The sequence below is a fragment of the Nematostella vectensis genome, chromosome 3 (genome assembly GCF_932526225.1).
Source record: "Nematostella vectensis chromosome 3, jaNemVect1.1, whole genome shotgun sequence".
NCBI classification, from domain to species: Eukaryota; Metazoa; Cnidaria; class Anthozoa; order Actiniaria; family Edwardsiidae; genus Nematostella; species Nematostella vectensis.
Genome location: NC_064036.1, coordinates 9,263,196 through 9,284,166, shown reverse-complemented (window position 1 = coordinate 9,284,166; position 20,971 = coordinate 9,263,196). Strand labels below are relative to the sequence as shown.

Genomic DNA, 20,971 nt, shown 5'->3' with positions numbered 1-20,971 from the left:
TAGATATAGGAAGGTCATGTATTACAGCAAAAAATGGTTGATTAAGGGGAAAAGGGCGGTTATGATGACCGTGTTATGATGTAAAAAAAAGTTGTCGGGAAACAAGGAAGTGCTCAACTAACCAGGCATTCCATGCGTAAGAAAGGCCTCCCGTAAGCATATTTGCAATTCAAATGAGGGTGGGCCTTCCAAATATGGGGGTGCGGTTAGAGCCATATTTGGGTTGCACTTGTGGTCTATTCCCAGCATTCATTGTAGGCCGCTTCGTACGGCTCGCACAGTGTTGGCTACGCCCTTGGTATCTTAGAATTTGGCCAGTTTTAACTCAAAAATCCTCCGTCTTCGGCCAACTTTTGCCCCAAACATCGGCGCAGCCATTGCGATCAGCCCTTCCACTCCCTTTACACGGCTTTGCCGGGGTTTTACAGGGCCGTCCGTTCGTGAATAAATCGACACGATGGATTGTTGCTTGAGCGAGGAGGCAAAAGAAAGAAAACGCATCAATGCTGAAATCGAAAAGCAGATACGGCAAGACAAGAGAAACCAGAGGAGAGAGCTCAAACTCCTGCTACTAGGTAACTTGATGGCTTATTTCTATCGCCAACTGCTCATACAAACGAATGGTTGATTTGTAGCAAGCGAGCAAAGCGCTTCAACACCGGTCACAACTTGCCTTCGCTACACTATAAGTACTGTTTATAGTGTGATCTCCAAGCCAGCCTTTGCCAATGCTAAAATGGCTAAAGGCCTGTTGAAAGTGAAAGTGTTCCTTGATTCATTTGAGTATTTTCCGCCGAATTATGCCTCAATTGTTCAGATATGATCGCAGTTTGAGCGGGGCAAGCCGAGCGAGTACTCGACTATCGATCTATGACTCTAGGTCGATCTGTGTTTATGTTGTGCGCCTGGCATCTCGGCCGACGATCGTTTCGCTTCACACCGCTTGCACGGTTGCTCAATACCAGCTTAGTGTTAACTTACCTACTGTATATTCTTCTCCTTCAACTATTTTAGGGACTGGAGAATCTGGGAAAAGTACGTTCATAAAACAAATGCGGATTATTCATGGCCAGGGGTATAGCGACGAGGATAAGCGAGGGTATATACCGCTCGTTTACCAGAATATTATAACAGCAATGCATAGCCTAACACGAGCAATGGAAACGCTCAAAATCCCCTACAAAGATTCCTCAAATCTGGTAAGTCTAAGCTGAGATACTTGCTCGTGATTTCCCTTCTAAACTTTGTTCAGCCATCTATTTCGTTCGATACATAAGTCTAGCATACACCAAGAGAAGGTGTATTTCCAAAGCTGCCTTTCGCGTTTGTTTGGTTCTGATGCCTATTTATTCCTTTCTAAACGCAGGAAAAAGCTAGCTACATAAGAACAGTAGATCCAAAAAATGTAACAACGTTCGAACGAGAGTACTACGAAGCAACAAAGAGCTTATGGTCTGATGCAGGCATGCAGGAGTGCTATGATCGGAGGAGAGAGTATCAACTTAGCGATTCGGCGAAATAGTGAGTATATTTTACTTCAAATAATTGCTTTTGTTACATCTTTTGCTCGAACTCTTACCTGTCTGTGTGTTTAATATCACGCTAAAGTAAGCCGTTAACTTGCTCCTAGCTTTTTCGAACACTCGTATTATACGGTTGGTCTGGTTTTGAACTCCCCCGTTCGATTTGTCAAAAGCTCATGTACAGCACAGTGTCAACATTGCACTGTTGCCTCTTTTCATTTCGGCGAAATTCAATGTCTCTCGATTAATCGGCTTCTCAGCTGAACTACACACCGCAAATAGTAGTTCTTTAATGGAGAACATTCCCTGCTTTTCAATTACTATAACTAAGAAATAACCCCCTTGGTTCCATTTTGTTTCGTCGATCATATCGTCAGTAATTCTCCAAATTTAGATCTTCGAATTTCGTTCCAAATTTACTCATATTTGCGGGGAAAATTCCCCGTATTGCAATCCCGATTTTGCAAAACAGAGGGCATGGACATTAAAGATCTTTCAAGTAATTTCTCTGGTGTATTTTGTAATAAAAAGAGTTATGAGCTTCAACAATGTACTGAGGTGTTCAAAAATCGACAAGGGTCCAAATGTTAAAATAATTTTTTCTCCCTATTTCAGCTACCTGACCGATCTGGACCGACTCGCTAAACCCGACTATCTTCCTACCGAACAAGATGTGCTCAGAGCCAGGGCCCCAACGTCAGGAATTATCGAGTATCCCTTCGACTTGGAAACGATAATTTTTCGGTAGGTTTACAGATGATAATTTGGGATTTTCTAGCACGATCCCTGTATTTTGCTTGCATCTCTGTATCTATGCGCCTTGTTTCGCAAATAAAGCTCACCTTGGCTATATTCCTTTCCAAATTTAATAAATCCAGATCACAGTCCTAGATATTTTATTGAATTTAGTCTGGTGATTTTTTTTATTGTTTTTATTTCTCGATTTCTCTAGTTGTTAATCTTTATTAGCTTGTGACAGCAGAAGAAGAAACTGCTCATATATTTATATATTTTTTCCATTTGATCACTTTGGTACAAAGTTGAAAGGGATGTGCAATGAAAAAAATGCATTTCCTCTTTGATTTCCTTTGAAGAATTCGTCTTCAAAATTATGTGAACGAATTTCCTTTGGTCTCATTTTGAATTGTCAGCCCTTTCTCTTGATTTATTCTAGCTATACTTGACTATGGCTTTCCTTGAATTGTGATCTTTTCCTTGTCTCTAGTTGTCAGCAAAAAAAATACTTTCCTCTTTATCTCTTTTGAAATAAGCATAAAAAATTAAGGAAGAAACTCAATTTTCATTCTCATTTTTCTTTTTAAACTAGAACAGCAGTGTGATTTCTTCTATTCATTTATGTCCCTTGTGCATGAATTTGGTTTCATCTAGCCTGTTTCCCCACCAACCAAACCACCACTGGTACACTATGTACTATGTTCCATTCAGTCTATCACCTACATTGCTAGACTCAGTGATCTTTGCATGTGCCCTAAACCAGTTATTAAAACGGCCAATTATGCATTGTCATGGACAATGTTTCTAGTACATTCTGATTGTTCAGTTAAAGTTCTCTTCTTTGGTACAAGTGTGCGACATTGCCTGCTCCATTCATATGACCAACAAGATATTCAACAGGTTTTCCAGATGGGGCCAGCTGGATCAGCTTGGGTTTCGTCCTGTTGTCTCATTCATCATTGTTCCTGCCCACCCTCACTTGACAAACTTGCACAAATAAATATTCTAGTTATTGGTTGATAAAGTCATGGTCATACTTGCCGTTTATATGCTTGTTTGAATTGAGATTTTGATACAATGATATACTGAGTTGCCAATCTATCTGAGCCCAACAAAGTCTCAATATCAAATATTTATTACTCAAGTAAAACTTTTACAAATGATCGTAGCAATTTGGCTTGAGTACAGAAATTTGTCTGTTTGAAAAATTGTTAGAAAGCAAAACTCCTGTTTTAGCAAGTTTGCTTGTTCCATGTCCTCTAGTACAGTGGCCTGCTTTGTGATATATTTTTTCAGTTTCATTCCTTTTCTTACAACCTCCATCAAAAGCAGCCACGTTTTCCCACTTGTCTTGGTCCTTTGGGTGGCGGCTTTTAAGAGGTACCACTGTATCTAAATACCTTTGTCTAAAGACCAACCTCCATAAAGCAGCCATTGACTCTGTTCCTAGGGTGACTACTTGATAGAGGTAGCACTGTATCTAAATAATTCAGTGGTGTAGTGGATAGCTCAGTGGTGTGGTGGATAGCTCAGTGGTGCGATGGATAGCTCAGTGGTTCAATCTATAGCCCAGTTGTGTGGTGGATAGCTCAGTGGTGCTATCGATAGCTCAGTGGTTCAATCTATAGCTCAGTAGTGTGGTGGATAGCTCAGTGGTGCGATGGATAGCTCAGTGGTTCAATCTATAGCTCAGTAGTGTGGTGGGTAGCTCAGTGGTGCTATGGATAGCTCAGTGGTGTGGTGGATAGCCCAGTTGTTTGGTAGGTAGCTCAGTGGTGGTATGGATATCTCAGTGGTTCAATCTATGGCTCAGTAGTGTGGTGGATAGCTCAGTAGTGTGGTGGATAGCTCAGTGGTGTGATGGATAGCTCAGTGGCTCAATCTAAAGCTCAGTTGTGTGGTAGGTAGCTTAGTGGTGTTATAGATAGCTCAGTGGTTCAATCTATAGCTCAGTAGTGTAATGGATAGCACAGAGGTGTCATGGATAGCTCAGAAGTGTTAAGGATAGCTCAGTGGTGCAATGGATAGCTCTGTTGTGTTATGGATAGCTCTGTTGTGTTATGGATAGCTCAGTAGTGTAATGGATAGTTCAGAAGTGTGAAGGATAGCTCAGTGGTACAATGGATAGCTCTGTTGTGTCATGGATAGCTCAGTGGTGCAATGGATAGCTCTGTTGTGTTATGGATAGCTCTGTTGTGTTATGGATAGCTCAGTGGTTGTCAAGGAGGACAACTTCCTGATGTACTACATCTCGAACTTATTGATGTCCTTGGTGCACTTCATCAATGATAAAAATATTTGGATCTTAACATTCTTTCCTTTCTAAATTAACAGAATGGTTGACGTTGGTGGACAGAGATCGGAGCGGCGCAAGTGGATTCATTGTTTTGAAAATGTGACGTCAATCATGTTTCTTGTTGCTCTAAGCGAGTATGACCAAGTACTAGTAGAGTCGGACAGTGAGGTAAGATGTCACTAGTGGTACAGCATAAACACTTGCTAGTCCAGTATTCTCCCCAGACAGTGGCATTTGTGGTGCTCCCCACTTTGTAATTTCCAAGCACCACTGTGCTCTTGGCACAAGCATGAATATTTACATGAAAAAAAATCCTGAATACAAGTTTGAAAACAGTAATTGTTTTTCTCGCCCATCTGTCAGTGGAGCAGTGCATGGAGCAGTGCATTCTTTCATGATCAAAATAAAGCAAACATGTTGAAGCGAATAAGCAAATATTTTTCTTGTTATTTCATGAAGAAGCCGAGATATTAAATTATGTGCAAAAGTTACATAAAAAGCAAATAAGAAGTAAAACTAGGGCTGGTAGTATAACACACACACAAAAAATGTGGAATTGTTTTGCTAAAGAAGAGTTTTAATAGGGTTAAAAAAATCTAACAATGCAGAATTATGATTCCAAAAAAAATATTTTGTGAATGTCCAATAAAATAACAGCAATAGTGAAACCATCCTGCTGTGATGTACATTGCCAGATTGTAAAACACATGGGAATTACATTAACTTTTCTGACCATTTTTCTGGAATTTCACAAGAAAAGACAATATAAAAACTTAAACATCCTGCTGAAAGCTTGTAAACAGACTTTGAAACTCTGGTAAAATTGTACTCTTAATCCTGCAAACCAATTTGAGAATGTTGATAATTTGAGCAAGAAATAAACTTGCCTGAGCTTGCATTTGACAAGAAACTCAATGTGTGGAATTTGAAACTGAAATGACTCAAATACAAGCTTTAACATGGTGAAAAATATTCTAGACAAAATTAATTTGAGTATATTTTTTAAATAATAAAGCTAGTCTAAACTCTGAAGCTAAATTTTATTTTTTATTAGCAAGTTTTTTACATTTTTAAGTTTTATGTATAATGTGCACCCCTATTTTGATTGACTTTTTCACTTAAAAAAGAAGAGTATTTTAAAAATGTTTAGCAAATTCTATATTTGTGTGTATATTCTGATTTTTGTAATTAATTGATAAATTTAAGAAAAATCAGAACAATTTCATGAATATTTGTGACTTATATCATGGCTGCATGCCATATAGATGGCAACCCCATATTAGTGAGTGTTAGGTTTGTCATCTATATGGCATTAAGCCATGGAGCACATACCCCCTAATAGCCAGCAACACCCTCAGCCCTAATAAGCCAGTAACACCCTTGGCCCTAATAAGCCAGCAACACCCTCAGCCCTAATAAGCCAGCAACACCCTTGGCCCTAATAAGCCAGCAACACCCTCAGCCCTAATAAGCCAGCAACACCCTCAGCCCTAATTAGCAAGCAACACCCTCAGCCCTAATAAGCCAGCAGCATCTTTGGCCCTAATAAGCCAGCAACACCCTCAGCCCTAATAAGCCAGCAACACCCTCAGCCCTAATTAGCCAGCAACACCCTCGGCCCTGATAAGCAAGCAACACCCTTGGCCCTAATAAGCCAGCAACACCCTCAGCCCTAATAAGCCAGCAACACCCTCAGCCCTAATTAGCAAGCAACACCCTCAGCCCTAATAAGCCAGCAGCATCTTTGGCCCTAATAAGCCAGCAACACCCTCAGCCCTAATAAGCCAGCAACACCCTCAGCCCTAATTAGCCAGCAACACCCTCGGCCCTGATAAGCAAGCAACACCCTTGGCCCTAATAAGCAAGCAACACCCTTGGCCCTAATAAGCCAGCAACACCCTCAGCCCTAATTAGCAAGCAACACCCTCAGCCCTAATAAGCCAGCAGCATCTTTGGCCCTAATAAGCCAGCAACACCCTCAGCCCTAATAAGCCAGCAACACCCTCAGCCCTAATTAGCCAGCAACACCCTCGGCCCTGATAAGCAAGCAACACCCTTGGCCCTAATAAGCCAGCAACACCCTCAGCCCTAATTATCCAGCAAAATCCTCGGCCCTAAAAAGCCAGCAACACCCTCAGCCCTAATAAGCCAGCAACACCCTTGGCCCTAATTAACCAGCTTTTATGGCCACCCTGCCTTATAGGGGAAATTAATCAATAACAACCCCCTAATTAGCCAGCAATACACTCAACATCCTAATAAGCAAGCAATACCCTCCCCCCCCTGAGAAACCCTTTTTTTCTGTTATCATTGCAATACTCGGGAGGCCTGGGGTATTACACCAAAGAGAGGCTCAAACAGGTGTGTACGTTTCTCCTTCCTGCCAAAAGCAAGTAAACAACACACAAGACAGTTGTTTAAGCCTTTCCTTGGTGTACGACCAGGTGGTGAAAAGGTCTATTGTATAAGAATTGCATGCATTCAGAAAATCTGGAAAAAGCTTTATTTGATATGTTTAATAGTATTCTTTATTTAAGTACAATAAAATATACTAGAAGTTGAAAATAAATTGTGACTTTTTAGACTTCTGTGAACTTGGAATTGACTTTTATCTTGAATCTGATTAACTGTACATAGATGATTATGTAAGAATTATAAAAAGGAACTCATCGTTCATAAGCTTACCTGTTTAGGCAAATTCTACTTGACAAAAAAAACACTAATGTTGCCATTATTTCACTTTTGCAGAACCGTATGGAAGAAAGCAAGGCTCTTTTCCGCACTATCATCACATATCCATGGTTTCAGAATTCTTCGATTATCCTGTTTTTGAACAAGAAGGATTTGCTTGAAGAGAAAATTATGTTTTCGCACTTGGTCGAATACTTTCCTGAATTTGATGGTAAGTTATTATGTACTTCTGCAACTTTCTGTGGGGGTTGCTGTTACAAGAAAGGAAAGATGATTCAAATAAACCTCATTCTACCTCAAATAAGGCAGAGAATTTCTTTAACCCATTCACTTCTGAGTACTTTTGTGCCAAATTGTGAGAAAACTGACCGAAAACAGAAACCTTCCCCCTTCTTTCAAGTCCCACACTACCAGTCAAGTTTAGCTACTGCTGAAAAAGTTTCCAACAATGCAATGCTGTGTCTATTCAGCCTATCGATGGCACTGTTACAGCTTGTTGCTGACAACAGTTTTATCGCACATTGAGGTCGATTAAATGGGATAATTATGTGTTTTAGTTTTACTGAGTGCGAAGGAATTTTCTAGTGAATGGCCTCATGCTCTCAAATGTGGAACATTTTTGCGACCCAACCTTATTCAAAAATTGTTTTCAGGCTTATTCTGAGTTCGTTTGGAGGGGGGAAAAGTTTGCCTGCCTTTGTCAATGTTTCTCTAAGAGTCACATGATGCAATGCAGGCGGCTGTTCGAAAATGGAGATGTTAGCATTGATATTTGTGGCTGATGGCTGTAAAATGGGACTGGTGGAGTGCAATAAATGTATCTATTTGTGACTTAATCTGTATTTGCTTGTCTTTATTCATTGTTTTGTATTTTGTGTCTTTTTTGTGATAATTTTAGATAATGTCAGTGCACATTCAGGCCAAGAAATGACATATCATGGCTAGAAATGTGCATTGTGAACCTTGCCTAATGTGCCGTCATCTGTTTGCAGGCCCCCAATGTGACGCACAGGCTGCCAGAGAGTTCATACTTAAAATGTTCGTGGATCTTAACCCGGACACAGACAAGATTATTTACTCCCATTTTACTTGTGCTACCGATACAGAAAACATTCGTTTTGTATTTGCCGCAGTCAAGGACACTATCCTTCAGTTAAATCTTAAAGAATACAATCTTGTCTGAAAGTTGGTGCCTAGGTGGGTAATTTATATACAAACACTTGTTGGTATGGCATCATCAGTTACCTTGAAATCATTGGGGTAGATGATGTTAAGGGGGTCAAATCTGTTAATGATGTCCCCCCTTATCCCATATGGTAAAGAGAGAAGTTCCTTTAGTGTTGATTCCCACCATGGTCAGTCCATATGTGGTATTCAGTCCATATATGGAGGTAATATCCAAATGCTGACCTAATATTGGTCAAGCTTTCCTGTGTCTTGGAGTAACACTTGATTTTGACTTTGTTAAAAGGTCAGTGTCCAAAATATTAGCTAGCAAGAGATTCCACTATCTTAATCGGCTCATCATAAAATAACAGTTTTATTTTGTGTATTGACTTTTAAAACAAGTGGAGGATGACCCAATGTTTAAAAAGAAATCTCTTGGCCATTTTTCCTCTTTTTTGATGAAAGTTCCTTGGGATTTTAACAACGTTCAATGTAAATGTTTTGTTACACATAGGGAAAAATAATAATTATCAACATACGACATCATTTCATTGCCTGAACACATTCATTAGTAACATAGAACTAGATAGATCTTCAAATTTCAGATTCGAATTTGTATTCTTATTTCTGATTTCCTTGAGTGGCAGTTTGTGAGGCTATGTGCACCCAAGTTTGCAGCTCTTAGAGCTTTTCCATTTCTCCTGTCAGCTCAGCATATTATATACATCTGTGTATATACAGCTCCAGAGGCCATAAATCTTTGATGTGTAGCATATTGAGAAAGTTTCCTTTTTATTAGCAATTATTATTCGCAGACTCTGGTCAATTTAGCATACTTAAGTAAGGAGAGAGAAAAAAGCAAACTTGGCTAGCACAAGAGGCATCAGACCTGTTGCCAAATATAATAGAAGTCGATTATGAATTTGAGTTGTATTGCTTCTAAAGGTGCTTCACTCACTATTTCATTGTATTAGCCCTGTATCATAATGTCCCTCAAGTTCCCTATTCCACCGATGTGAATGGAATATGAAAACCATACTAATACCTTGGGAAGCTATATATGTTTAAAATAGAAATGAAATGTTATAAAGACGCCAACGTTACTGAATAAAATATCAAAAAGAAGTGCCCTTTTTTGTTTTTTAGAGAAAATTTCTGTCTGAGGAATTCTGATTTCTGTTTCCCAACCTCGGCACTTGGGCATTAACACTAGTGTCAACCTGACTGTATTCTAACAAATCAAACAGAAAAAGAAAAGGAAAAATCTTGCAAGTGTATGTAAAATATCATGTAAGTGTTAGAGAGAAAAGAAAAATATGAAGAGCTTACCTGTTATGGGTGTGACCCTTATTCTTGTATGTGTTCTAGGGACCTTTATAAACCAATATCATCAGGGGGATCCCTTTCTCCAGAATCCTTTCCAAGGGGAGACCCCTTTCTCCTAAATCTTAGGTGGGACCCCTATCTCTTGTATGTGTACTTAAAACCTCCTCATAATTCATTATCATCCTCAGAGGGATCCCCAAATCATTTCCTAGGGTAGACCCTAGACATCCTAGAAATCCTTTCTTAGGGGAGACCCCTTTCTCAGAAATCCTTTCCTGTGGTAGACCCCTTTCTTCAAAATCCTTTTCAAGGAGAGAGGCCTTTCTCCAAAATCACTTCCTGTGGCAGACCCCTTTCTCCAAAATCCTTTCCTAGGGTAGATCCCTTTCTCCAAAATCCTTTCTTAGGGGAGACCCCTTTCTACAAAATCCTTTCCAAGAAGAGACGCCTTTCTCCAAAATCCTGTTCTAGGGAAGAACCCTTTCTCCAAAATCCTTTCCTGTAGGTGTGACTTATTTTTCCAAAATCCTCTTTAAGGGGAAAACTTTTTCTTCTAAATTCTTTCCTGTGGTTGAAGCCTTCTTCCGAAATTCTATCCTAGTGGAGACTAGGGGGTGGACCCCTTTATCCAAAATTCTTTTCTAGGGGAGACCCCTTGCTCAAAAACACATCGCTAGCGGAAGTCCCCCCATCCCCTCACAATCGTCTCAGGTTAAACCAGTTTCTTAAGTATTTTGCTAGGGTGGACCGATACAATCTTCAGGGGGTTCTCAAACCTCGCAAGGGGGACGCAACCTTCCTCAAAATCCTCTGGGGAAGGGGACAGCCATTTTCACCACGATCCTTCTTAATCGCCTGAACTGCTTTCACAAAAAGTTTCCACTTGCTGCAATCTGTGACTGTAGTTTCCAAACATGCTGGGTCTATTACACCTCCCTTCGTTACCAAACTGGTATAACTAGAAACACAAAATAAAATTGAAAAGGTATGTTGAACGGCTCTGTAAAACAAAGTAGAGGGCTAACGGTCGAAACGTCAGCGCAACTACTCTTTTTCACTGAGGAGTTCAACATACCTTTTCAAAATTGTGTTTATTTTTACCACGTTTACAAATGTCTTTGATACGAAGGACAGGTCTTCCAGCAGAGCCAGTGGCAAGCTCACCGTACAGACTATCGCCTTTGGCGAAAATGCGTCGTACTCCCGGTTTTTCGGGAATGTTCTTGTTTGGGACCCTGTCTTGCAAAGTGATGCCCAAGATTTTCCTGAATTTGCGCAGATAAAAAGAGTTGTCTGAGTTTCTGATGTGAGTTGAGTGCTAAGAACGCAGGCCTGGTACACCTTCATCTTGGTGTTGATCGTGAGCGAGACGTTGTCCCAGACCCTCTTTGTAAGACAAGCCCATCTGTTCAGCTCGGTGTCCAAGGAGGGAGTGCTGGAAATGGTGGTTAAAATATACGAATAAAAGTCTTCTACAACTATCACAGGTAGCCCAAGCCTTTATTTGTCCCTAATGATATTTACGGTAAACATAGGGCAAAAACTAAAATACAAAAACAACTTTTTGAAAAGACGTCTGTAGTCTACTGTTGTGTTTATGTTTACTTTTTTCGTGTTCTTTGGCCTTTTCAAGATTCACGATTTGAACCAGAACGAAGTGAAAGGTAGGAAAGTAATTTTGGACATACCTCACGGGATAGTTTTGCGCTCATGCATTTTGACTGTTTGAAGGTACATGTTTGAATGCTTAGCCAGGCCTTTAGGTCAAAATCAAGGCATTTCTCTTGCACCGGGCGGAGCTGTTGATCTTACAGCGGGAAAACCACACTGGGCCTCTGGGTACACACGCTCAACAAATGGCTGCAGTCTGTTGAGAACTACGCGGGCGAAGACCTTGGCAGCGATGATAAGTAGAGATATACCACAGTAATTATTGCAGTCTCTTGCGTGCGTGACGGCGTCGGCGTCACGCATGTCCTGTTGTTCTGTTGCTTTTTCCCAGCGCTGTTGCAGAAGCTTATTCGGGTGCTTGAGGAGTGCTGTGGGTCTCCAGGTCTGATGACCTTTAAAGGGATCCCGTCATTTCCTGGAGCTTTGCCGGAGGCAAGAGAGTCTATGGCTTTGCGCAATTCACAAACGAAGGGTGAAAAGTCGACTACCATAGGAGGCCGATACTCTGCACTGCTGAATCGGTTACTACAGTTCCTGGTAGTGTTCTGCCCATCTTTGCCTCCGTCATAGATGATGTCGCCTGAAGAGGACTTTACTAGCGCGATCTTGATTGCCCTTGGGCCGAAGGCTTTCTTCATGCTATTGTAGATAGCGCGGATGTTTCCACAGTCAGCCGAGAGCTGAACACTGACAAAAACTCAGCCAGTAGTCCAACAGCGTCTAGCGATCCGTTGGGCATCGTTCCTGGCCTTCCTAAGTGCAGCCAGTGTCTTCTCGGAATGGTCCCTCGTTGTTGAGAAGTTGTTGAACAGTGAGAATGCAGTTAAGCCAAGGTCTTCTGGTGATAGCAAGATCTAGTTGGTTCCAGTGACGAGATCTGGGGTGAAGCCAGGATACTCTGTGCTGGGGCTTGATGGAGTAGAAACTTGTTGGTGATACAGAGATCATGGTAGGAGCACAGCCCTTACCATGTCTCTGGTCGTTCTCTTTACGCTTGCCAACACCGAAGTGACTAAGTGCTGCAGGGCCATGAGTCATGGTCAGCTCCACATCGGCGTTGAACTTCCCAAGTATGGACAGGTCTTCTGTGGCATGAATCTCTCTAATGGTAAACTCAAGCTCCTCATATAACTCGTCCTTGGCCTCTGCAGTCGAGCGAAGTGTGGGGCCGTACGCGCTTTGGATATGCCCCGTGCCTGAGGAGGTGGTGGGGCGGAGAGAAAGGATTCCAGCTGTACCTTTGGATGGCAGAACAACAGAGGATAGAAGAGACTTTCGCATTGTGCATCCAACACCCTGCAAGAAGAAGTAAGTTGTAGTTCTGTTTTCTCAGGCTGCCATTTAAGGGAAGTCTGGTCTACTGTAGTGCTGTAATGTCAAACTTGTCTAACCTTCTGTAGATCGCGGTCGATGATTGCTGTTTTCCGGAAGTAGTCGATCTGGCGTAGGTCGTCTGAGATGCCATGACACAGTCCTGACGATCCATCTTGCGATTTTCAAAATTGGAAGTTTTTCCTTTCAACTTTCTTTGTCAGGGGTTTTACAGCCTGCTTGTTGGTTTGGCTTAGCTTCAAGAAACACATAAAGCAGGCAGACTGTGGCGGGTCAGGCCTAATTGGCTGGGGGCTCGCCCAGCTTGAGGCGGTCGGTAGCTAACTAGTGGAGCTGCAATGGATGCTCTCACCGTCAGAGGCAACACGTAGCGTCCGAGTACACGCCAATCATTCTGGACTTATAGCTCATACCTGCTACATCCTGTTTTGTTTTTGGCACTGTGGAACAGCAGCACTAAAGTAACCTATTCAGGGCAGAACCTGAGCAAGTGTTTGAAGATCAATGTAATCCAATCCAGATTTGTTGTAGGGGTTACTCCCCTGGCCTTTCCACCTAAGATATCCGCATTACAGAGGAGCAGTACTGGGTATCGCCGCAAGGCAGCGGAGGTTCGGAATCATATGGTTCTCGTTCCCCTAGGTGGACTACCGACCAAGGCTAACGAGCTCCACCAACCCAAAGGGAATACACCGTCCCTAATTCGGTCCCTGTTATAATAAGGCTAAGGTTCTGGCCACACAAGGACACACGTTGCCCGCAACATTGGGGAAACATGTTTCCTAAATGTTTTCGAGGGTGGCCAAACGGTCACGAAACATCGGGAAACATGTCTCTATGCGTTTGGAAACATGCAATGTTTCTACCTCGCTGTGGAAACATCCTTGTGTCCTGGACACAAAATTTGATGCGCGCAACAATATTTCCGTTGTGGCCAAACTGGCAAACTTCAGGGAAGCATGCGCGCGGACAACGTTTCCGGCAACATGTATCCTCGTTTGGTTACCCTCCCAATGCAAGAGGAGGGTAGGGGTTAATAAAGTGTCGTATAACTTCAAGTAAAAGAAGACATCGTTCACAAGCACCTCTAACCCAGCAGAGGAGCATCAAGGTAATATCAGAGAAGGAGCTCGATCCTATATCCTCTGCGAGGTAGCGCATCTTCCTGACTAAAACTAGGATCACCTTGCCATACAGCGCCACTATTATCGTACATACTTCTCAGCAGAGATGGACGGATTCCTGGGGTGGGGAGGAGCATACAATGAAGACTCTTAAACATTCTTACTCTTAAACACTCTTAAGCTCTCCAAACTTTAACTACCAGTATCCTTACGTTCACCAGAAAGTCACAGATTTCTAATATTGTAAGTCCATATTTAGTCCGGTCATCGCTTACTTTACATCTACGCAAACTATCTTGATAAGGATGTGCCTCCCTCGACTGAATTTTGTTGTTGTTTCATACGACATGGCGGCCGTGGAGGCAGACTGACCATCACCCGATTCTGCGACTCATCAACCACTGGGCACTTAAACGGACAGGCAGATATAATGTATACTAACAGGCCCGTACCCAGGAAAGTGCGAACGCACCCCCCCCCCCCCCCCCCACAACGACCGAAAGTCCACTTTTGGTTCTCAATAGACGTACTGTTTGCATATAAAGAAAACGTTGTCGTTTTGAGGGACTGGTACCGAGGAATCTCCTTTTTCCATTTACCAAAAAAGATCACAGTCACTGTTTTTCTTTTCCGAATACAAATCATAAAGTTTACGAAGCACCTGCGGTACGGCAACCTTAAAATTGCCAAGAATCATACAGTTTTTCCAAATAAGGAATATATTAGTTTAATTATATGGAAGTGACCACGTTTGGAAAAAAACGACAATTTTTGGCTAAAATTTTCTGGTATGTAGCCAAATCCGACTTTAAACGTCCCGTGGGGATACTGCAAACGCATAAAAAATCCCTTTTTGTTCTATCGGAGGTGGTTGAATTTTTATCAGAGAACTCCCTCCCCCCCCTCCCCCTCCGGAAAAATTAGGTCCACTTTTTCGGATTTCGCACACCCCAAGAAAAATCCTGGGTACGGGCCTGACTAATAGCTCCTGTCTTAACATCAACCACCTTCTGGCATGCAATTGGAAGCGCGTTCCCAGGTTGGCCGAGGGTGGAGTGTGGGGGCGGCAGTCATAGGTCTCATATGGAAAAAGCATGGGGGGTGCGCGCGAGTCGTGAATAACCATTTAGGGAAGAATTTGGATGAATGACAAGCCATAAGGATATTCAAAAGATGAGTGGGGGATACTGAAGGGTTTGAAAGCCTTACAAAGATGCAGTTGTGCATCTAGGGGATGAGAGGGTGATTGCAAGTTGCGACCCAGTGAAATGAACTTTTATATAAAAAAGTTCCGTTCTCGTTTTTTGTGTTTTCGTTTTTTTATTATTATTATTATTTCTGTGTTGCCATCCCCACTCTGTCACAGTCTTGGATCCGGACCTAAGATACATCCCTCATAAGAGACAACGCCTATATTTCACAAACCCCCTTTCTTACCTTATAACCGGCTTGACATAATAAGGAAATTGACTTGCTTCTTATTTTATGCTATAAGATGGAACGGGAAATTGACTTTCTACAAGCCATGTAGCTTACATTATGCTACAAGCTGGAACGGGAAATTGAATAAATAAATAGGAGTACAGAATTTTACTGACAGAAAATCGAGTCTTTGGAAAGTGTCCGTCATAGGGAGGGCTTGCACTGTAAGGTGTTCTTTATATGGAGGTTCAATGTATGAGCTATTTTTGTATTTATCTATTTCCCTAATGTGTCCTTAATATTTTCACAATATGTAATATCTCCCCTTTAAAAAGCGTTATCGATAGAAAACGGGCCAAACGGATTACAAAATGAAGGAAATAAGTTTCCATATTCTGATGCTTTGCCTCGTTTTGAGACGCAATAAGATTGTGTTTTCTTCATCCCTTCATCGATAAAGTCTAGCGTCTTGCCTTGTTTACGTTCTGCCTTTCCTTTCTGCTTGCAATACTCCCTTAGCCATCTTTGAATTAAAATTACCGAATCGCTTACGAAAACTTATAAAAATTGTTGCCTGTGAGGTGAAATAAATACTGTTTTGTATGGACGAGAAATGTTCTGAATTGAGCCGTGAATGTGCTGAAGAGAGCGCTCTTACCGCGTGAAATTATGGGATGTCAGCATGGTTTCTTATTGGAGGGGGGTACACGGAATTACAACAATCTCTCGCGATATACACAACAGACCCGAACCTTTTTCGCGAATTGACAGCGCCCATGTTAGAAATTTCGCCTAAAACACGGAAAAAAACTTACCAATACTGCCCAAAATATCGGTAAAACTTTAAAAAGTATTCAGAGAAGTAGATTCTTAATGGCTTCTTGTGCAATAAGGCGAGAGGGATGACATTTGGCGACTTTTCGTAAACGCACGGTAGGCCAAACAAGGAGCGTTGTTGTCCATTCAGCATGGCGGCCACAGGATTTGCACGCGGCTCTAAGCCTGCCGCCCGACCGGTATGACTCTTTTATGACTTGTTCAATATCCACGGAGCTTTCTTACAGAGACTTTTATTGAAAATTTCTGTATATTTAAGTAAAAAAAAAATATTTTCGATGTTTCTTCTCTCAAGATGGCGGCGGTTATCATGTGATTAAAGAGAGCTGCTAAATATGACGTCATTTGATGTGAGGAGAATATAGTTTTTCTTTTATTATTTTAAATCAAACTCATCCCGAATTTAAATAAAAAGGCTTTAAAATTGGTTGTGTTTTAAATTATTGTAATTAATGCATCAGCTGTGATTAAATAGTTTTATACATTGTGATTTTTAGAGAAAACAATGGATAATGTTTGTTCCTGACAAGTCTATGATCTCTCCCTACCGTAGGTGAGCACACTTGTCGAAGCTCATTACTGGGCCCCCATGCGCAATTCCGTGCACCCCCCTCTTGGGCCTTGCTTGTGGCGCGAGAGAGTTGTTCGATTGCAGAGAAAGACGGAACGCTGAGTCCCATCAAACCAACAAAACTGCAATGGAAAAGAGGATCGAGCTAGAATCGCGAAATAAATCTCCAGGCGAGGTATACATACGTTATTTGGACTTCGTTTGAGGATAAATTGAGGCAAATCGGAGTGTATGCAACGAAGTTGTGTTCGGGCTAGTAAAAGTATGTACATAGGGGTAGTAGTAGTTACTGTCTAATACTTCCATGTGCTTTTTGTTATTTACCAGATAACCGAACTCATTCTCGACAACTGCCGCTCTACATCAATAGTCGGCCTCACAGATGAATTCGTCAAGCTCGAAATATTATCCATGATCAATGTCGGCCTCACTACGCTCAAGAACTTCCCAAAGCTTCCAAACTTGCGAAAGGTAGAAGGCTTTGCTGGTGATTTGAGGCAACAAGCGCCGAAATTTGAATATTGACTCAACTGCGCCTGAAACCCGCTAACTTTACCTCACTCTCCACAGCTCGAACTCAGCGATAACAGAATTTCATCCGGGCTCCAGAATCTCACAGGTTCTCCGAAACTAACGCATCTAAGTCTAAGTGGGAATAAAATAAAGGATTTGGAAACCCTCGAACCCTTGGTAAGGCCGGGAAAATATGCTTATGTTGGGCTTCTCATTACCACCATAGCCTATCGAGACGGAAGAGAATTAACTCAACCTCGTTTGCTGTGTTTATTAGGAAAAGCTGAGCAACCTTAAAAGCCTAGATCTGTTCAATTGCGAAGTGACAAATGTAGACGACTACAAGAATAAAGTTTTCGAGTTGATCCCTTCGCTCAGATATCTGGACGGCTGCGACAAGTAAGTACTATTTCTTGATTACTAACCCTTCGCTGGATGCAATTCCCCTTTGCTTTTAACACAGCAGCGCTTTAAGTTAGTTTCGTGCTGTAGTTTCTAACAGAAGACTCTATGATTTCATAAGGTGACACTGAATTTGTACGATTTTGAATTAAAAATGCTAAATAACAGCTTTGCTAATTTTCTTACACAGAGAGGGCAACGAGGCCGAGGAAACAGATTCTACTGGAGACGAAGATGGCGATGAAGGTAAATTAGCGGAATAAATGACGGCCGAGTTTTCCCTCGGTCCAAAATAAACCCGGGGGCGCACAGCCGCCATTTTGACCGATCTTCGTTTCCGAGGCCTGGTTTCATCTTCATCTCTTTCGATCGCCGCAGCGTAAATTATGCAAACACGGGTCGAAACTGGCCAAAAGTATCTGTTCTGCCTACTTTCTTGCCCGTTACTGTTTATTCTCGTGATGTTTTAGTATTTTCTTGGCTATAGATAGCAGGATAGCAGTGAAATGTGTACCGAGAGATCTGCATCGTTTGATTGTCTCACTTCCCGCGCAAATTCGCCTGTGACGAAACATCGCTTATTGTTCGTCATGTATTGCCCTAATTACCACGTTTCGTTTTTCGGTTTGCCAGTTGTATTTTAACTTGAATCACCCGATCATTGATTCGAAAGTTGTGGGTTTTTGGGACAGTCTGAATCGAATATATGCTTACTTACATGCTATCGTGTTATACAGCTTTGTGTAAAATGGTTTATATATTAAAGCCATTGGTTCGTGGTTTTGTTGTTAGATAATAAAGGTACAAAGGACTAAACAATTTACTTTTAAGATATTTTAGAGGGAAATCTTTGTAATGCAATGTTATTGAATTATTCATTCATAATTTGGCACAATTTATTGCCTTGCAAGCTCTCACAAGTAGCCCCTGCAAGCAATCTATGCAGTTCAATGTTATTGAATTACTTCTGAATAATTTCACACAATTGATTGTGTTGCAGGCCTATACAAGTCGAGTTGCTCTTGTACCATACATCACTTTATTCCTTTTCCAGCCCTTTAAACGCCATGGTTGATATACACTTATATCAAATAAGGTTGCACTAAAGAATCCATGTGTTGTAACCCTTAACCATATTTATTCTTTCTGATTTTAGATGAAGATGAGGTAGATGAAGTTGATGATGAGGAAGATGATGATGATGACGACGATGATGATGGTACACACCTTAACTCTTTCATGAGTGTCCAAAATTGAATTTGTACACTGAATAATATCTGTTATATACATGCACAAATTTCTCGATTCTGATTGGCTCAAAGCAGTGCAATTTTCATGTAACACCAGTGCAGAAATTTGTAATACCAGTGCCATTACATTCAAAGTCAAAATCCACGAAAATTAGTATTTTCTTACACGGTATATACTGTATCATGCTCTAAGCAATTTTCAAAACCTTTTTTGAAAAAAAAAATTCAAAAATTAGCAAGAAAAAGAGAGAAATGACATGAAAATCGTTAGGATTTCGATCATACAGTTTTTTCTTTCCTGTATCATGCTCTAAACAATTTTCAAAACCTTTTTTGAAAAAATATAAAAAATTAGCAAGAAAAAGAGAGAAATGACATGAAAATCGTTAGGATTTCGATCATACAGTTTTTTCATTCAATTTGGGATAAATTTGCACTTGTCAGTTTTTCAAAAGCTCAAATTGCACTCGCAGAAGACGGATTATGATACTTTTTGAAAAACTTTTGCAAACTAATCCCGAATTGAACTTGAAACTGTATAATTACCTATACTTATACTTTAAACAAAATTTTAAATGCTAATAATATTTGAATTCTCTAGATGATGATGATGAGGATGACGATGATGAGGATGATGAAGGTGATGAAGATGGGGTTTCGAGTGGGGAAGAGGGAGAGGAAGATGAGGAAGTTGAAGGTAAAATAGACACCTTTTTAGTTATTTTTCATCTACATTGTAGTTTTTATTTATTCATAACAATTATAATTTAAAGGGAAAAGAGTCCTTCTCAATTAAGTATGAATGGGCAAAATGGTTTACCTTGCTTCTGTCTTCTTTAAATTGCATTAATATTATTATTCTGTCTTATCTTAAAATGGCAAAAGAAATTCCTGATAACATTGCCAGTTTTGAGGTAAAGGGTTGAACAATATTTCATTTTGTTTCTTAGGGGGTGATGAAGATGAGGAGGATGAAGAGGATGATGATGAAGAAGAAGAGGTTGGATTAGCTTATCTACAGAAAGAAAATATAGAGGTATGTGGATAAGACTGCATTATTATTTTTTTTCAAAGGGCTAAGCCCTGATGCTGACAATTAACTAATCCAAGATTTCAAGACTATTGTTTTCCTAATTTTTCTAACCTTTGACATTCCTTGACCAGGCTATTCTACCAATAGCACCATATTATTCCTTTTGTTTTTTATGAGTTAACTGTTTGGTTTTCATGTATGATTCCCAGGAAGAGGAAGAGGGTGAAGATTTTAATCCAGGGGAGGATGAGGAAGATGAAGACTTTGATGATGAAGATGATGAGCTAAATGAAGAACAGACCAGCAGAGGAGAAAAGAGAAAACGAGAGGATGATGGCGATGACTAACAACATTTGACATCATTAGTGTAGCATACTTGTAATGTACAGTGAACCCAACACACCACACATGCCAGGATTTGTAGGGGCTCCCATCGCCTGGGGGTCCCCCCAAGTCCAAACAGGGGTTGACATGGAACAATTTTGTAAAGTCAGTGAAAAGTTGCCTGAACCAGACTGAAGATAAAAAGGCTTAGGGAATTTTAACCATTAATTCTAGCTCTCTCTTCAGCTAAGCACATGTTCCATTACATTGCCTGAAGCAAATTCTCCCTAATGTGTATAGAAGGTTTTGGGAATTTGTTTCTAGTCGAAAAGTCATGCCAAGTAGTATGTCTTTCGTTCATCTGCAGTCTTGCAGTTTTTTCTAGTGTCAATGATCTTATTTTTGCTTTACCAGCTATGTTCATAAGGTCACACTACGTTTGTCAATCTTGTTTGCTAGATGGACTATTTGTAAACTAATATTGTTGCTAATTTAAGTCTGTAGTTTGGTTCAAGTAAAAGCAATAATGTTAGATTGACCTTGTTGATATCTGTCATGTTTTGTTTTGTTCATTTTCACTTATTACCATTCTCCCTCTTGATTATTTGATGAATAATGCAAGCGTGAGGATGGCATTGCTTGAAATGTAATGTCTTTGTCTTTACCACCACATCAACCTGTAAGTTGTCTTATCAAAATACAAACTTTTTGCTTATGTTGTTGGGGTTTCTGATGTAGATACCATTGTAAGTTT

At 40.8% G+C, this 20,971-nt stretch overlaps 2 protein-coding genes across 2 annotated transcripts; both read left to right on the top strand.

The window, feature by feature from the left end:
- Positions 1 to 246: 246 nt before the first annotated feature.
- Positions 247 to 9,747, top strand: LOC5513202 (guanine nucleotide-binding protein G(q) subunit alpha). Its single transcript, XM_001633478.3, has 7 exons — positions 247 to 575; positions 1,015 to 1,199; positions 1,367 to 1,521; positions 2,139 to 2,267; positions 4,593 to 4,722; positions 7,303 to 7,456; positions 8,238 to 9,747. Exons 1-7 carry the CDS (start codon positions 458 to 460, stop codon positions 8,426 to 8,428), a joined length of 1,062 nt encoding a protein of 353 aa, XP_001633528.1. The 5' UTR covers positions 247 to 457; the 3' UTR covers positions 8,429 to 9,747.
- Positions 9,748 to 16,033: 6,286 nt separating this feature from the next.
- Positions 16,034 to 20,755, top strand: LOC5513208 (acidic leucine-rich nuclear phosphoprotein 32 family member B). The gene is made up of 10 exons (XM_001633477.3): positions 16,034 to 16,303; positions 16,678 to 16,870; positions 17,023 to 17,166; positions 17,266 to 17,385; positions 17,486 to 17,607; positions 17,801 to 17,856; positions 18,767 to 18,829; positions 19,462 to 19,557; positions 19,811 to 19,896; positions 20,103 to 20,755. Exons 2-10 carry the CDS (start codon positions 16,823 to 16,825, stop codon positions 20,238 to 20,240), a joined length of 873 nt encoding a protein of 290 aa, XP_001633527.2. The 5' UTR covers positions 16,034 to 16,303; positions 16,678 to 16,822; the 3' UTR covers positions 20,241 to 20,755.
- Positions 20,756 to 20,971: the final 216 nt, after the last annotated feature.

Bases quoted from the DNA above. Each gene is read 5' to 3' on its own strand.
- LOC5513202 (XM_001633478.3), top strand. From the start codon at position 458: ATGGATTGTTGCTTGAGCGAGGAGGCAAAAGAAAGAAAACGCATCAAT. The intron at 576-1,014 runs GTAACTTGATGG...CAACTATTTTAG, and splicing joins GCTCAAACTCCTGCTACTAG to GGACTGGAGAATCTGGGAAA. The intron at 4,723-7,302 runs GTAAGATGTCAC...TCACTTTTGCAG, and splicing joins TAGTAGAGTCGGACAGTGAG to AACCGTATGGAAGAAAGCAA.
- LOC5513208 (XM_001633477.3), top strand. From the start codon at position 16,823: ATGGAAAAGAGGATCGAGCTAGAATCGCGAAATAAATCTCCAGGCGAG. The intron at 17,167-17,265 runs GTAGAAGGCTTT...CACTCTCCACAG, and splicing joins AGCTTCCAAACTTGCGAAAG to CTCGAACTCAGCGATAACAG. The intron at 18,830-19,461 runs GTACACACCTTA...TGAATTCTCTAG, and splicing joins TGATGACGACGATGATGATG to ATGATGATGATGAGGATGAC.